The sequence below is a fragment of the Chiloscyllium punctatum genome, chromosome 11 (genome assembly GCF_047496795.1).
Source record: "Chiloscyllium punctatum isolate Juve2018m chromosome 11, sChiPun1.3, whole genome shotgun sequence".
Classification (NCBI taxonomy): Eukaryota; Metazoa; Chordata; class Chondrichthyes; order Orectolobiformes; family Hemiscylliidae; genus Chiloscyllium; species Chiloscyllium punctatum.
This window is the reverse complement of record NC_092749.1, coordinates 19597038-19614752: the sequence shown is the minus strand read 5'-3', so window position 1 is coordinate 19614752 and position 17715 is coordinate 19597038. Positions and strand designations below refer to the sequence as shown.

Genomic DNA, 17715 nt, shown 5'->3' with positions numbered 1-17715 from the left:
GGTGCTGAACATTGGGCAATCATTGGCACACATCCCCACTTCTGACTTTGTGATGCAGGGAATGTCATTGATGAAGCAGCTGGAGATGGTGGGGACACCTGCAGAGATGTCCTGGAGTTAATATGACTGACCTCAACAGCCACAACCATCTTCGTGTGCCAGGTATGACTCCAACTAACGGAGAGTTTTCCCTGAATACCCACTGATTCCAGTTTTGCTAAGACTCATTGATGCCACGCTCGATCAAACGTGGCTTTGATGTCAAGAATTGTCACTTTCCCCTCAAGAATTCAGTTCTTTTGTCAATGCTTGAACCAAGGCTGCACTGAGGTCTGGAGTTGAGTGGACCTGGTGGAATGCAAACTGGACATCAGTGAGCAGGTTATTGCTGAGCAGGTGCTGCTTGATTGCACTGTTAATGACACCTACCATCACTTTACTGATGATTGAGATAAGGGCAGTAATTGGTCAGGTTACATTTGTCCTGCTGTTTGTGTACAGAAGAACCTGGGTAATTTTCCACATTGTCGGATAGATGCCAGTGTCATAACTGTGCTGAACGAGCTTGGCTAGGGGACAGCAAGTTCTGGAGCACAAATCTTCAGTACTATTGCTAGAATGTTGTCAGAGCCCATTGCCTTTGCAGTATCCAGTGTCTCCAACCATTTCTTGATATCAATGTAGTGAATTGAATTGGCTGAAGACTGGTGTCAATAATGCTGGGAACCACTGGAGGATACCTAGATGGATCATCCACTCATCGTTTCTAGTTGAAGATTGCCGTGAATGCTTCAGCTTTATCTTTTGCACTGTTGTGTTTTGCTCTTTCATTATTGAGGATGGGGATATTTGTGGAACCTCTTCTTCCAATGAATTGTTTAATTGTCCACTACCACTGGATGTGGCAGGACTGCAGGGTTTAGATCCAATGTTTTGGTTGTGGGATCACTTAGCTCTGTCTGTCAGTTGCTGCTTATCCTGGTTTGTAGCTTCACTAGGTTGCCACTTTGTTTTTAGCTATTGCTTGACTGATCTGTGAGGTAGCTTTCCCAATTTTGGTATGATCTTCCAGATGTTGGTAAGGGGGACTTTGCAGGGCTGTTTCTGCCACTGTCTCTTTTCCGGTGCCTAGGTTTACACCAAGTGGTCGGTCCCCTTTTTTACTTCTTTGTAGCAATTGATACAATTGAGTGGTTTGCTTGGCCATTTCAGACAGCATATTGCTGTGGATTTGGAGTCATGTACAGGCCAGAGCAGATGAGGATGGCAGATGTCATGACAATGACAATGTTTATGACATTAGTGAGGCAGCTGGGTTTTGTCTGACAATCAGCAGTAGTTTCATGGTCATCAATAGATTCTTAGTTCCAGGTTCTTTTGTAATGAATTCAAATTCCACCATCGGCCATGGTGGGAATCAAACCCATGTTCCCAGAATATTGGCTGAGCTTCTAACAATCATACTACTAGACCATCACCATCCCTACAACTGGTGGGGTGCCACAGAATCTGACCTCTGGCACCAACCTACATTCACAATCTACATTAATGACTTGGATGCAGGGATGAATATAGTATAGCCAAATTTGCAGCTGACACTAAAATAAGTGGGAAAGTAAGCTGCAAAGTAGAAATAAGAAATTTTAAATAGGTATAGAAAGGTGAGGTAAATGGGCCAAAAGTTAGCATTTGGAGTTTAATGTGGATAATTGTAAGGTTATCCATTTTGCTTAGAAGAATAAAAAGGCACCTTATTATCTAAATGGACAGAAACTTCAAAATGTTTGGATGCAGAGGGATTGAGCATCCTCATGCACGCATTGCAGAGAGCTCGTGTGCAGATATAGCTAATACTAAGGAAGGCAAATGAAATTTTGCATTTCCTGCTAAAGCAATGCAGTTTAAAAGTACAGAAGTGTTGCTAAACTATAAGAGATAAGAACGAAAGGACACCATTTAGCCTATTGAGTCTGCTTTGCCATTTGATCTTGGCTTATATGTTTCTCAACTCCATCCTCCTGCCTTTTCCCTGAAATCCTTGATCCTCATACAAATCAAGAATCTATCTATTTCAATGAGTTGGCCCCCTGCAGCAATGAGTTCCACAGATTAACCCCCTCTGTCTGAAGAAATTCCTCCTTATCTCAGTTCTAAAGGGTTGTCCCTTCATTCCAAGGCTGAGACCTTGGGAACTTGTCTCTCTATTAGTGGAAACATCTTCTCAATGTCCACACTATTCAGGTCTCCCTATTCTGTAAGTTTCAATCAGAAGTGAGGCAAGAGTGGCATAAAGGCTGCATTCAACTGAGGATGGCATCTAGGAGTCCTAGCAAAACTGGAATCAATGGTTATCAGAGGGCAAACTCTCCACTGGTTGGTGTCACACCTGGTACAAAGGAACGTGGTCGTGGTTGTTGGAGGTCAGTCATCTCAGCTCCAGGATATCTCTGCAGGAGTCCCTGAGGGTAGTGTCCTGAGCCCACTCATCTCCGGCTACTTCATCAATGACATTCTCTGCATCATAAGGTCAGGAGTGGGGCTGTGCGCTGATAATTGCACAATACTCAGCACCATTCATGACTCCTTAGGTACTGAAGCAGCACATGTTCAAATACAACAAGATTTGGACAATTTCCATGCTTAGGCTGACAAGTGCCTAGTAACATTTGTGCTATACAAAACCCATACCTAAGAGACAATCTCATCACCACCCCTTGACATTCAATGGTGTTACAATGACTGAATCCCCCACTATCAACATCCTGGGGGTTACCACTGACCAGTAACTCAACTGGATTCACCAAATAAACACTGTGGCTACAACAGAAGGTCAGACGCTAGGAATACTGTGATGAGTAACCCACTTCTTAAATCCTCAAAGTTCTGGAAAGAGCGTTCCCTCTACGACTATCTGGTCAGGTCCATGCCCCAAACAACCCACCCTCCCCTCCTGGCACTTACCCCTGCCACCGCAGGAATTGCAAAACTTTCATCCACACCTCCCCCCTCACCTACACCTAAGGCCCCAAACGAGCCTTCCACATGCATCAAAGTTTCACCTGCACTTCCACAAATGTCACTTACTGTATCCATTGCTCCCGATGCGGTATCCTCTACATTGGGGAGACTGGACTCCTACTCACAAGTCCTTCAGAGAACATCTCCAGGACACCCATACCAAACAAACCCACTGCTCCGTGGCTGAACATTTCAACTCCCCCTCCTACTCTGCCAAGGACATGCAGGTCCTGGACCTCCTCCATCGCCACTCCCTTACCACCTGACGCCTGGAGAAAGAACGCCTCATCTTCCACCTTGGGGACCCTTCAATCCCATGGCATCAATGTGGACTTCACCAGTTTCCTCATTTCCCCTCCCCCCCCCCCCCACCTTACCCCAGTTCCAACCTTCCAGCTCAGCATCATCCTCATCACCTGTCCATTCTGTCAATCTTCCTTCCCACCTATCTGCTCCACCCTCCTCTCTGACCTATCACCTTCACCCCCTCCTCCATCCACCTATTGCACTCTCAGCTACCTTCCCCCCCAGCCCCACACCCCATCCCATTTATCTCTCCACCACCAAAACTCCTAGCCTCATTCCTGATGAAGGGCTTTTGCCCGAAACGTCGAGTTTCCTGCTCCTCGGATGCTCCCTGACCTGCTGTGCTTTTCCAGCATCACTCTAATCTTAACTCCGAATTCCCCAAAGCCTGCCCACCATCTACAAGGCACAAGTCAGGAGTGTGATGAAATGCTCTGCATTTGTCTTGATGGGTACAGCTTGAACAACATTCAAGAAGCTTGACACCATCCAGGACAAAGCAGCCCACTTGATTGGCACTACATTAACAAGTATCCACTTGTTCCATCTCTGACACTCAGTAGCAGCAAGATGCACTGCAGAAATTCACCCAAGATCGTCAGACAGCACCTTTCAACCCCACAACCACTTCCATCTCGAAGGACAAGGGCAGCAGATACATGGGAATACCTCCATCTGCAAGTTCTCCTCCAAGCCATTCACAATCCTAGCTTGGAAATGTTTCGATGTTCCTTCGCTGTCACTGGGCTAAGTCCTGGAATTCCTCCCTAATGACATTGTAAGTCAATCCACAGCAGGTGGACTGCAGTGTCATAGTTGGTTTACTCTTGCTTGTTCAAGAAGGCAGCTCACCACCACCTTCTCAAGGACAACTAGGGATGGGCAATAAATGCTGAGCAAGTGATGCCCACATCCCACAAATGAATAAAAAAACCCAGATCTCCCCTGATTCTTCAAGTACAGACCCAGAGTCTTCAACTACTCCTCATAAGTCAAGCTCTTCATCCGCAGGATCATTCTTATAAACCTCCTTTGGATCCCCTCCAAAGCCAGCACATTCTCCCTTAGTTATGGGGTGCAAAACTGCTCCTAATATTCTAAGTGTAGTCTGCAAGACCCTTACATAGTCTCAGCAATACACTACTGCTCATGTATTCTACCCCTCTTGAAATAAATGATAACATTGCATTTGCCTTCCTAACTTGCGAAGAAAACGCTGAATTAGGGCTCCCAACTTCCCTTATATTTCAGATTTCCACAGCCTTTCCCCATTTAGAAAATAGTCCATGTCTCTATTCTTCCATAATGTAATTGTACAAGGCATTGGTGAGCCTGTAACTGGTGTACTATGTACAGGTTTTGGTCCACTACCTTGAGGAAAGATATAATTGAGAGAAGGTTCACTAGATTAATTCTAGACATGAAAGGCTTGTCATATGAGAAGAGATTAAGCTTAGACCTATAGTTGCTAGAGTTTAGGAGGATCAGAGAAAATTTAATTGAGGTATATAAGATGCTAAAGACTGATTTCGTTTTATGGGACTAAGAGTAACAGGAGTATTCGCAGGCTATGTTAATATTAACACACATTAATGCCGGATATTGGTTATAACTAGCACCAAAATGGACCAGACATTCTGCTGACAGTCAGGTGAATACACAGGAGTGGATGAGGGAGGGGAGGATTTCTGCTCTGACTCTTGGTTGCCTAAAACACACATTCAAAGGAAAACCTATCCTAATATTTTCTACAAGTATTAGCCTTGCTCACTCAGTGCAGATAGAACACTACTTTGCAGGAGCTGACGTCTTTTAAATACAACATGAAACAGGGTTCCACTTACTTGTTCAGGTGGATATAAAGTACCTGAGGAAAGATCAAGTAGTCTTGCTGGTATCGTCAGTGAACACCTTGAGCCTGTAACTTTTTTTCTCATACTATATACCTCCACCAGGTTATCTAGTTATTTGTTTCAGTTACTGTTTGTAGAACCATGCTACATGGAAATCAGCTGCTGTATCAGCCTATATAATAACTGTGACTGCACTTCCTGTAGAACGATTTGAGGCATCTTTACATAAGGCACTGTATAAATTAAAATTATTTCTTCATTGCTCTCCACCAATGTGTATTTATGTGGCCCTTTCAGGTCACAAATTTAAACACTGTTCACACAGAGGTTGACTGCAGATACTATGGCTCTAATATGTATTGTTCCTGAGGATTCCTTTGATTCTTTATACTCTGCCAATGATGACATATATTTTCAAGAGGCATTCAAAACCTAATTAACAAGAAGTGTAGACAGTGTGAAGTTTTTTTTATAATATTACTTACAGATTCCAAGGTTTTGTCCATGGTGAGTTTAAAAAAATCTGTCTTGCAACAAAAGATGTTTTATCCTATGAACAATTGCAGCCACAACATATTAGCAGGGCCACTTGTTTGTAATAACAGAGTAAGTCAAATTATATTTTCATTGCATGATATTCTGGCAGTTTTGATTAAATTGTGCAACTCCTTAGATTTTCCTTAGAAACTGTGGTCTTAAAGAATTACTTTTTTTAAAACTGTTTCTTTTAAAGTCAAAGGTAAGACCATATTACCATAAGACCAGAAGACTGAGGAATGTGGTAGGAAATACAACAGACTGGTTTTAAATATGTGCAGTTTAGGAGTAGTGATGGGGGAGGGTTTGTGGGTATTAGGAACAGGTATGAGTGTTGGACTCGAGTAATATTGCTTTGTGTGTTATGGCATAAGCTAAAGGGGAATCCAGATGAGTTTTACAGTGGTGGGAGCATGTTACTGGTGGAATTACTGATATCTAGCAGTAACATGGGAAGGATTTTCAGTCATTCCCCTTCATTCGATGCTGCGAGGGCATTTGGGAAACTGAGCATGTTCAATGTTATCCCATCATAAGTGCCTGGCAATTTTCCATCAGAAACATAAAGGACTCCAAGACTGGTATAATAAAGCTCCAACCAAAATCAAAAATTGCCATTTGGTCATCTTTCCCTTCTCAACCATAATGCCATGTGTTTTCAGCTTCAGAATGGTGAAGCATAATACAGAAAGCATAAGAAGGTATTATTGGAAGGAGGTGTTACATTTACAGAAAGTTCATGCCATATGTATACACATACATACACAATATACAGAAAAGAAACAGTACCTTCTTCAGTCAAATACTTTGTAAGTTCCTCTTGGGTAAGATATCCTTTTTTAGTTTGATCCAACACCTGGAGATGAAATGTAGCAGTGACATTAAAAGGTTGATGATTAAATTTAGAACTCCTTAATGGATATTTGCAAGTTTTGGGTTTTACTTTTGATATTTTCTCAAATGCAGTGCCAGGTACTCACAGGTTCCAGTGACACTGTAACACTGAACTAGTATGATACTGTAGCCCAGAAGTGAAAATAATTCTGATCCAAACTGCTCTCTTCATGGAGCATGTGTGACCTACCCTGTGCATTTCTAATCATTTTGAAGCCATGTACTTGGTAAGGTGAGGCCAAGCAGTAATTGTTGAACTACTTCATTTCACTGATAGCAAGTGAGTAATAGTCAAAGTAGGTAACACTTATGTAACTTAGTCTCACTTTTCAGTTGATGATGCAAGGAAAAAGTATTCAGCTAGATGACCTGTTCCTTTCTTGCTTTTGGCAGTGCCTTCCTTTCTGACTACTTCTAACCGCAAAAACTGATCTGCTGTTATTTGACATCTATCTTCTAAAGATTAGCTTTCACATTGAATTTACCATATGGACACAGGCCGTTTGATCCAACTGGTCTAATTCAGTGTTTTATTCCACAAGGTTTTTTTCCCATCCTCATCATCTAAACTTATTGGCTCTTCAATGTATCAGCTCATCTTTTAGTACCCATCAATTTTGTATGTTATCTGTCTGTTTAAATGACTCTGTCAGTTTGTTCCCCCACCCAGTGAGAGTGTTGAGACACTTGTACTTCCTGCCTTTAGTAGTCTATCTGGTTTATTATTTAAAAAAACTCCTCACCCCCTTGAGATACATTTCAAATTAGCCATCTCCTGCTATTCATTTTAAGCATATCCTAAGATGAATAGATGCCATTTCAACCAATGGGTCTGGGATGAGATGTGATGAAACCTTTGTCTCAGCTTGAAAGAGACAGTGAACTGTGACATTTCACAAGTTGGACTGTCTGGTTTCAGTGCCTGCAAATATCCCAGAGGATTTGTTGGGAATCTGGAGCTCATTTCCTGTAGGGGTGTTAGAAGCAGAAATCATCATCACATTTTGAAAAAGACAGGGCTAAAGACTGAATGCTGGAAAGTTGGTTTGGACTGGATAGTTATTTTACAGCTGGCAATGACAAGATGGGCTGAACTGGCTGCTCTGGGCTGTCTATCTGTAAAATTTCTTAACTTTTTGCACTCGAAATGAATAATAATCAGAAGTACTGAAACTAGAAACTATGCTATTTCAAAACAGGCTTTAGGAGATGGAATATTAAATTCAACCATACCTCAAATGCTCGCAAAATAACGTCTTCCGGTTGGGGTCTGTATCTATAAAGAAAATTTTTTTTAAATGCACGTGAAGATACAACTTATACATTTATTTAGCACCATTGCAATCTCAGAGTAGTCACTGTTGTAATGGTGAATCATTATATTAGGATATTAGCCATAAACACTGATAATAGGAAACTTTAAGGTGGCATGGCAGTGAGGCAGCACACTGTAATGGATTGTTCATTGTATTTATGAATAAATTAGGCAAAGGAATTGCACCTAAAGTTCCAAACAAATGTTACTGAATTGAAGAATATCAATGAATATCAATGTACACAACTTCAAAAAGGATTTGGGAAGCTCTATCACTGACAGAAAAACTGCAAATCAAATTCAGTACAGAAAATGTAACAAATTGAAATTTGGCAGAGATGAGTTTGATGTTTGGTTAAGTGATTAGTGGAAATTCAAGCAGCAGATCAAATAAAATGAGAATTTTAAAATGTACAGAAAACAAGGAGCACTACAAACAGGACGTGCAAGACCAGTTTCAAACTGCATGTGGCCTTGGTGAGACTATGGGTAGAAATGGATTAGACTTCTTGACCAAAACTCCTCACCACCTTGGCATTTTGCAATGAAAGGTTCCTGAGCTGAAATGATATATACATATATTGGTTACTCATGTGTTTATATAGATATCCCTGGTAGTTGTCTAAAACAAACAGGTATAAGGTTTTGATCAATGATCAAGGCTCATTAGTTAAATTGGTGTTAGTGCATGCATAAATCAGCACTTCTTAAGTCCATTCAGCAAATCACAGCAGGAACAGTTAAGAAATAGTCTTCAGATGCATTATTTAAAGGGATTCACACTACCATTTAGGAATATCCAGACTGTGTATCAGTGACACACAAGAGAAAATCCACTAATAATGCCTTGTGTCATCCTCCCTATTCAGTGGAAGGGATGGGGGGAGCACAGTGAATAAATGCTCATGTACTTCTTGAATATAGCTGTACAAGTATTCAGACAAAAAGCATTCAGGCAAAACTGCAAAACTCACTATAAAGAACTGTACACCTTGCCTAGATACTGGATTAGTGGTGCTGGAAGAGCACAGCAGTTCAGGCAGCATCCAACGAGCAGCGAAATCGACGTTTCGGGCAAAAGCCCTTCATCAGCTGATGAAGGGCTTTTGCCCGAAACGTCGATTTCGCTGCTTGTTGGATGCTGCCTGAACTGCTGTGCTCTTCCAGCACCACTAATCCAGTATTTGGTTTTCAGCATCTGCAGTCATTGCTTTTACCTTGCCTAGATAGCTGAAAAAAATAATTTTCCCTGCTAAGTGTTGTTTTCTCAATTTTTAATTGGCCACTGCTCTGGGGAGGGTAAAGAAAATGCTGCAAAGACACTCTGTCTTCCCTTAAAGCATGGTAGCAATGACATCAATGACTGGAAGGAGTTGCTACCAATTGTACAAATGGTGACAACTTATCTATTAAGCTATATCACGCTTTCAGTCCAAATGCCTTAAAGATAACGTAGAAGAGCAGCTCAGAAGGAAACTAAAGGAAGCAAATCTTGCTCTCCACAACACACTACCTCATGTGATGTCATGCATGCATCCAAAGATCTACAAATATCAGCCTGTTCAGTCACATGAAGACCCCCACACCCAAAAAAGCACGACCCTGAGAAGACATCATCCTTGAATTGAGGCACAGCTAACAAAGGCTCGTCAGGGCTTTCTGCAAGTTAAGATAAAGGCAACAAATTTTGGACAAGGAAAGGTTAATGTAGGATGGACAATAGAAGGTTAGCCAGGACAACACTGGAATAAGCATGTCTTGAGGTAAAAGAACATGAGTAGGGGTTTTCAGCAGCAGGTGAGTTGGTGTTCAGGCAGGGATGAAGGTGGGCAATTTTATGGAAGTAGAAGTACACATCCTTGATTTCTTGATGATAGAGGAAAGATGTAGGAAATCACATCAAGTGTTTGAACAGTCTGACTCAGATTCAGCTCATTGGCAGAAAGGGACAGAATTGGTAGCCAGGTAAAGGCTTTATTGTGGAGACCAAAAACAATAAGAAGAGGATTTCCATTCACTCAATGCACAACTTGCTTGTGATGTCATGTACATTGGTTTCCCAGCAGTGGTCATTCCACTTTCATGTTATGCCAATTCTCAACATCTCTGGTTCACTCTGGTTATTGCAGGGCAAGTTGGTGATTAAGAGTGCCAATAGAATATAACCTTGCAATCTGGCTCATGAATGCTATCAAGGACTCGATCAAAGACAAGAGTGCCAATATAGAACAAATCAAAGTCAACGGTTCTGATAAAGCAGACCAGTATAACAGCCTGAAACAATAGTTTCATTATCTGGATAGCTCAAGAGAGGTCCTTCAGTACAGCCCAGAACAATTCTCAAGATTATTAATTGTTGACAACGTTGTCTACAAGGTGATGGTCTAGTGGCATTTTCGCTGGACTGTTAATCTAGAGATCCAGGTAATGATTTCGGGGTCTGACCTCTAATCCCGCCACAGCAGATAGTGGAATTTGAATTCAATAAAAAACATCTGGAATTAAGAGTCTAATGATGACCATGAATCCATTGCCAATTGTGGGGAAGCTCTAGCTGGTTCACTAATGCCCTTTAGTGAAGGAAACTACCCATCCTTACCTGATCTAGGCTACATGTGACTCCAGATCCAGCAATGTGTTTGACTCTTAACTTCCCTCTGGGCATTTAGGGATAGGCAATAAATGCTGGCCTAGCCAGCAAAGCCCATATCCTGTGAATGAACAAAGGAAAGCCTGGTGGAAACCCATACAGACACAGGGAGAACATGCAAACTTTACTCAGACAACTGAACCCAGGTCACTGACACTGTGAGGCAGCATTGCTAACCACTAAGCCACCATGTTGCCCATTATGTATAGATAGGTCTTTTTCCTTTCAGTGGTTTTTATTCCAGGATTTGATATATAATTGTGACTTCATTCTCACTTTAACCCAAGAAAAGTGTTAACAGTGTAAGTAAAGGTAGAATCTTCAGTTGTGTGACATGATCACTGACATTGGGAGTTCAGTTTTGACAGGTTACATGGATGATTGTCTGATTTTGTCCTTTACAGTGTGAGGAGTTGTGCCTTTAAGAGGGATTTTTTCTGTCCTGCTTCTCTTGAAGAGGCATGTTGTAAACCTGGTGACAAGGTGTCCACTCCATGGAAAGCAGTGTAAGTAACTTTGGGTTTTTTTGTAAAGTAGATAAAGGTAGCATAAGTGGGTGGAGTCAGCCTCACACTCACACAGTTTTAGTTTTGCTTTCAGTTGTTGAAGTTGGGTTTTGGAGTTGAAGTTGGGTTTTGGAGTTAAAGCTGCTGGATACAGCTCTGTCTCCCGGCTTTTGCAAAAGTATTTCAATAGAGTTATGCTTTTTTTTGTTTGTACTTAAACTGTGGTGTAAGAATAAAATGTGTTTTGCTTAAAGTCAAGTAGTTTGACAAATTGAATCACATCTGGAACAGCAACTTACACTTGCCTTTAAATAAGATAAAAGTTAGGGACTAGGCTATTTTCTTGGTATGCTTTGAGGGGGTTTGGTCTGGTCCATAACACAGACTTTTCCATCTTTGGCAGTAGAACCCAGAACCAGCAATTTAGAATTTAATGAGGGGAGGTGATGGCCTAGTGGTATTATCACTGGACTATTAATCCAGAGATCCAGATAACATTCCAGAAACCCAGGTTCAAATCCCACCATGGCAGAATTCAAAAATATCTGGAATTGAGAATCTAATGATTACCATAAGTCCATTGCCAATTGTCAGAAAAGCCCATGTGGTTCACTACTGTCCTTTAGGGAAGGAAGTCTGCTGTCCTTACCTGGTCTGGCCTACATGTGACTCCAGAACCACAACAAAGTGGTTGACTCTCAACTGCCCTTTGGGCAATTAGGGATGGACAATAAATGATGCCTAGCCAGTGATGCCCTCATCCCAGTAAAGAATTTTTAAAAACTCATTCTGCAGTCAAGAAGACTTTGTCAGTGATTTATGGAGTTATCTGGTATAGTTCAAAGTAGTGATTTCCTAAATGCAACAAGATAGTCCTTTAAGTATCTGGATATGTTTTACTTAGTCAGGCAAGTGCAATAGAGGAAAACAACACATTGTTTTTCATTTGTTTAATTTCCATTTTCTCAAAAAGAAGATATGTTATGGCATATCTTGAAATTAGTTGTTTTCTTTTGTTCTGTAAGCCTATAATGTCACACAGATGTTTGCCTGCAGATGTACTAGAATTGTCTGACAGTATCTTTTTGTTATATACTGGGAAACATAGCCCAAAGGTAAATTACACTGACTGCAATTTTTAGCAGTATCAATGGTCATCCTTTGGATATAAGAGCTGTCCAATCTGTGCACTAAAACGCTCAATCTTTTCTGAATTACAATATCCTATCAGTCATCCTATTTTGTAATTCTCAGTGCCATCAATTTTCAAATGGGTTTTTTCTCATCCCTTGTTCCTTTTATGTTCTTCCTATATTTCACCACTGTACAGAAATGGTAGGCATGAGTCAGTGAGTAAAATCTAATCCTGAAATTTAAGCTAAAAGTGTCTTCAGAATTAGACAATGATAATTATTAACCAATACTAGATAGATGTGAAAATGAAATCTGCATGCCAATCTCAAGAAATTAGCCACTTTGAACCTTAAACTACATTTTGAGCTTTATTATTATTGCTTTAAGATGTCATCTGAATCTCCAGGGTTAACTACAGCCACATTATGCTCTGCCAATCCATCACAATTGGAAATAGAATATAGGGAACCTACTAACTATTGAGGGGAATATTTATTTGAGTGCAAAAGGATGCCTATATGTAATCAATGAACTCATTAATTTCTCAGAAAGTGAAACATGCAATTTTATATGCATGCAGTAAGGGTTACTATTTGAATAGTCCAATTTCAGAGCATGAGAGACCATTTTAAATCAAACTCTCAGCTAACCATCAAAAAAATGTGTGGAGTCAATGAGAAAATAAGCACTACAGGGATCTGACTGCACATAAGGCGATGAAACATACACGACATGGTGTCACTAGTGGTTAGGCTTGCACTGCCTCATACTAAGGCAATAGAATGGTTAATAAGTTCAATATACACTTTATACACATGCCTTACATTACAAAGATACTTTACATTTAATATTGTTTAGAAGACTTAGGTTTTGAAAGATTGTAGAAATTGATTTATTTCAAGTTTTGTGGAAATACCTGGAGTAGTTTATTTAAAAGAGGTCATTGAGAGTTCACTTTGGACATCAGATTTTTTTTAAAAAGGCTGCTTGTAAGTCACATGGATGATGATAACTGTACATCCTTGCTAGGACTGTTTCTTAACAGTGATTGTCGTTGAAAGGGGCTTGTTTTACCTGGTTCATTTGGAGGGAAGCCTGCTTAGAATATGCTGCATAGCTGATCTCTTTCATTTTTGAAAAATCCCTGTTAGTGACCTCAGGGAGAAATCTATTTGTTATTTTGAAAAAGTGATTGAGGAAACATCTCAATATTTCCTGAGTAATTTGTGCCTGCAAGATTCAGAGACCATGTAATACATAGTTTGTGATTACACTATCCATGCTAGAACATCAGAGCAATGACTCCAGAATATTTAATGCTTTATCTTCTAGCTCAAAGCCTTAAATGCAACCTATAGGTCAAAGAATTTTTTTCTTTTTTTTTCAGAAAGACAATCTTTGCAGAAAAATTTGTTTATTTTCCCCTTTTCCTAAAGTGATTTGTGGGTTATTTAGAGGGAGATACTTTTATATTTCTGTATTACTGACTGTTAATTTATTTTGACATTTTCATCGAATATATGTTTTGATTGATATTAAACCAATAGAGTCACACAGGATGGAAACAGACATTTTGGTCCAACTAGTCCACGCCAATTATGTTCCCAAACCAAACTAGATCTACTTGCCTGCATTTGGCCCATATCACTCCAAACCATTCCAATTCATGTACTTATCCAAATGTCTTTCAAATGTTGTAACTGTACCTGCATCCATCACTTCCTCTGGCAGTTGAAGACATGTACTGTACCTTTAAGAGAGAGTGAATGCTGTTCTGCACTGAGAGCTTGCAAGAAGCAGTCTCATAGTGTACTGGAAAATTGAAAATATGTAACATTTGGCTGTGAAATAGATACCAGAGCTGGTTGCTGTTTTGACAACAATTCAAATTTAACCAATCAGTTTAATTTAGGATATTACAACCCAATCGAGTTTGAATTTACGGTTTTGCCAACTTCAAACCAATGAGACAATCCAATGTTGGGGGTATAAAAAAGGCAGACATTTTGAAAATCAGACAGAGTAACTGCCATCGAGAGAGACCCAAGACATTGAAACACTCTCTATCAAAGGTATCTTTTCATATGAAACACATACACAGTGAAAGAAAGAAGACGACCTAGGGAGATCTCCAGTTTCCTTATTTCCCCTCCCCCTACCTTATCTCAGTCCCAACCCCCGGATTCAGCATCGCCCTCTTGACCTGCAATCTTCTTCCCGACCTCTCTTCCCCCACCCCCTCTCCGGCCTATCACCCTCACCCTCACCTCCTTTCACCTATCATATTCCCAGCACCCTTCCCCCAAATTCCCTCCCCACTACCTTTTATCTCAGCCCACTTGGCACACCACCCTCATTCCTGAAGAAGGGCTTATGCCCGAAACATCGATTCTCCTGCTCCTCAGATACTGCCTGGCCTGCTGTGTTTTTCCAGCAACACATTTTTCAACTCTGGTCTCCAGCACTGTAGTCCTCACTTTCTCCTAGTACGGTTACTAGTGGTGTTCCACAAGGATCTGTTTTGGGACCACTGCTATTTGTCATTTTTATAAATGACTTAGACACAGGCATAAGTGCTAGATTAGTAAACTTGCAGATGACACTAAAGTCGGTGGAGTAGTGGACAGTTTGGAAGAATATTACAAGTTGCGGGGGACTTGGATAAACTGCAGAATTGGGCTGAGAGGTGGCAAATGGAGTTCAATGCAGCTAAATGTGAAGTGATGCACTTTGGGAAGGATAACAGGAAGGCAGAGTACTGGGTCAAAAGAAAGATTCTTGGTAGTGTGGATGTGCAGAGGGATCTTGGAGTCCATGTACATAGATCCCTGAAAGTTGCTACCCAGGTGGATAGTGCTGTTAAGAGGGCATACAGTGTGTTAGATTTCATTCGTAGAGGGATTGAGTTCCGGAGCTGCAATATCATGCTGCAACTATACAAAACTATACACTTGAAATATTGTGTATAGTTCTGGTCCCCATATTTCGGGAAGGATGTGGAAGCATTGGAAAAGGTGCAGAGGAGATTTACCAGAATGTTGCCTGGTCTTGAGGGAAGGTCTTATGAGGAAAGGCTGAGAGACTTGGGTCTGTTCTCATGGGCAAGAAGGCTAAGAGGGGATTTGATAGAGACATACAAGATGATCAGAGGATTAGATAGGGTAGACAGTGAAAGTCTTTTTCCTAGGATGATGATCTCACCTTGTACGAGAGGGTTTAACTACAAATTGAGGGGTGATAGATTTAAGACAGATGTCAGAAGCAGTTTCTTTATGCAGAGAGGGGTAAGGGCGTGGAATGCCCTACCTGCTAATGTAGTCAACTCACCCACATTAGGGAGATTTAAACAATCCTTAGATAAGCACATGGATGATTTTGGGATAGTGTAGGGGGACGAGCTGAGAATAGTTCACATGTCGGCACAACATCGAGGGCCGAAGGGCCTGTTCTACATAGAACATAGAACAATACAGCACAGAACTATGTTCTGCGGACTATTGTTCTATGTTTTATGACTGGGAAAAGTACCATATATACTCATGTAAAAGTCGATCTCAGTAAAAGTCCACCCCCTTACTTTTGGCCAAAAAATCTTGTATTTTCCATATATCTCATGTAAAGGTCCATCCTACTATATCGCATTATAAACCTCTTACAAAGAAAACTGCATGTTTCCATTAGCCCACTTAAACAAAATCACATTCATTCATTCATACTGGTAACTCTATTCATCATTCTTTGTTTATTATATTGGGTCTCTATTCATTGATTTATTCACAACTCTACTTAGCCCACTCGGCTTACTACAGCACATTTTGATTCATTTGTTCATTCAGACCATACTAAGTCTTTCGGTACTTATCGCACTTTGTTCACTATACATCCAAAAGTTAATATTGTTAAAAAGTTAATCATTTTGGGGGATCTAAGATGGCGGCGATCTGAGAAGATCACACTGCAGAGCTTCGCATCGCAGCAGGAGCAGGACAGTCCTTTAACCCACCTAACCCAGGTCATCAGGATTTCTTGGGGTGTTGGAAAGATTGTGGAGCCCCAAGAAACATTTAAAAATTGACCTATCTGTATTTTCAGCTGTCCAGAAATGCCTAAAAAGGGAGGAGGAGCATCTGAGGCCGGGCCTGCAGCTCAGCCTGCAGCAGCCTCAGAGCAGATTACTCTCCAGGACCTGGTGAACCAGCTCTCGAAACCTCGCGAGATGTTGGGGAAACAGATTGAAGAGAAGCTGGCTCCAGTCTCTCTCATGCTGCAGAAGCATGAGCAGTAGCTGGGAGACCTGGAGAAGAGGACGAATGAGGTGGAGCACAGGGTCACAGTGGTGGAAGCTGATGCCAGTTCATTCAAGGAAGAGATCCCAGGTTTGTAATTTGCATGACCAAGTAGATGATCTTGAAAACAGGAGCAGGAGAAAAACATTCGGATCATCAGTCTGCCTGAGGGTAAGGAAGGTGAGCGGCCTGCGGAATTTGTTGAAGATTGGCTTCTGAAATTCCTTGACTTGGAGACTGTCATGAGAGGATTGAAGATAGAGAGGGCTCACTGGGTCGCAGCACGGAGGTCGGGTCTGGGACAACGCCCTCGTCCTTTCCTGGTGCGGTTCCATCATTACCGGGGTAAGGAGAGAGTCATGGAGGCTTCCAGGCTCCAGGGGAAGGATCCAAAGGCCCTAATTTACGAGGGGTCTAAAATCATGTTTTTTCAGGACTTTTCAGCGGCGGTGATCAAGAAACAAAAATCGTATGATGGTGTCAAGAGAAGATTGAAGAAGCATGGGATTCAGTACTCCCTGAGTTATCCTGCAGTGCTTCGGATCATTTTAGATGGATCCATGCATCTCTTTGACACATCGGAGAAGGCAAGAGACTTTGTGAACAAACTAACCTAAGTTAAACAATTGTAGTATGTATAAATATTGTTGCTTCGGTATGCGTTTATCATTCTGTAAGAGAAATGGAGGAAATCCAGTTGGAGCTTTGTTTTTTTCCCCTTTTGTTTACCTCTATTGATAATAATTTGGTTCAAACTATGTCTGACGGTTGTTAAGGTGTCCATTTTAAATTTCTAAGTTAGGACATACCAAAGGATGGGTGGGGTATTTATTCTCCTTTTTTTTAATAAAAGAATGTTTTTTTTATTCATATTGATATTCTATGGGGTGTTTATTCTTTTTAGCTTGTGCTTGCGATGCGGCTGTAGCTGGGAGAAATGAAGGTGATTGAGATGGTTAGATGCCTATTTATGGGCAGTTTGGGATGTATAGTTACCCTCCCCGGGCAGGGGGTGAGTTCCCCTACTCAGTGCTATTGGCGCTTTATATGTTGGTTTGTTTTCTGTTTTTTTTGTTTTAACTTTTAATAATTTTGTATGTTTGTTAAATGTAGTGGTTTTAGTTTATGTAGTTTTTATATTTGGTGGACCATGCGACACTAAGGCTCAGCAGTTTGTGGCTCAGGTTCCCCCTCTCTGGAATTTAAATGTAATTGC

The 17715-nt window shown here is 41.0% G+C and overlaps 1 protein-coding gene across 1 annotated transcript in view; it reads right to left on the bottom strand.

Moving 5' to 3' along the window:
• efcab2 (EF-hand calcium binding domain 2) overlaps window positions 1-17715 on the bottom strand; it is an 89474-nt gene that overhangs the window by 21927 nt on the left and 49832 nt on the right. The window contains exons 5-6 of the mRNA XM_072580422.1: window positions 7842-7884; window positions 6504-6570 (exon numbers count right to left, since the gene is read on the bottom strand). Of these exons, the coding sequence (XP_072436523.1) occupies window positions 6504-6570; window positions 7842-7884 (110 nt within the window). The remainder of the gene's footprint in view (window positions 1-6503; window positions 6571-7841; window positions 7885-17715) is intronic.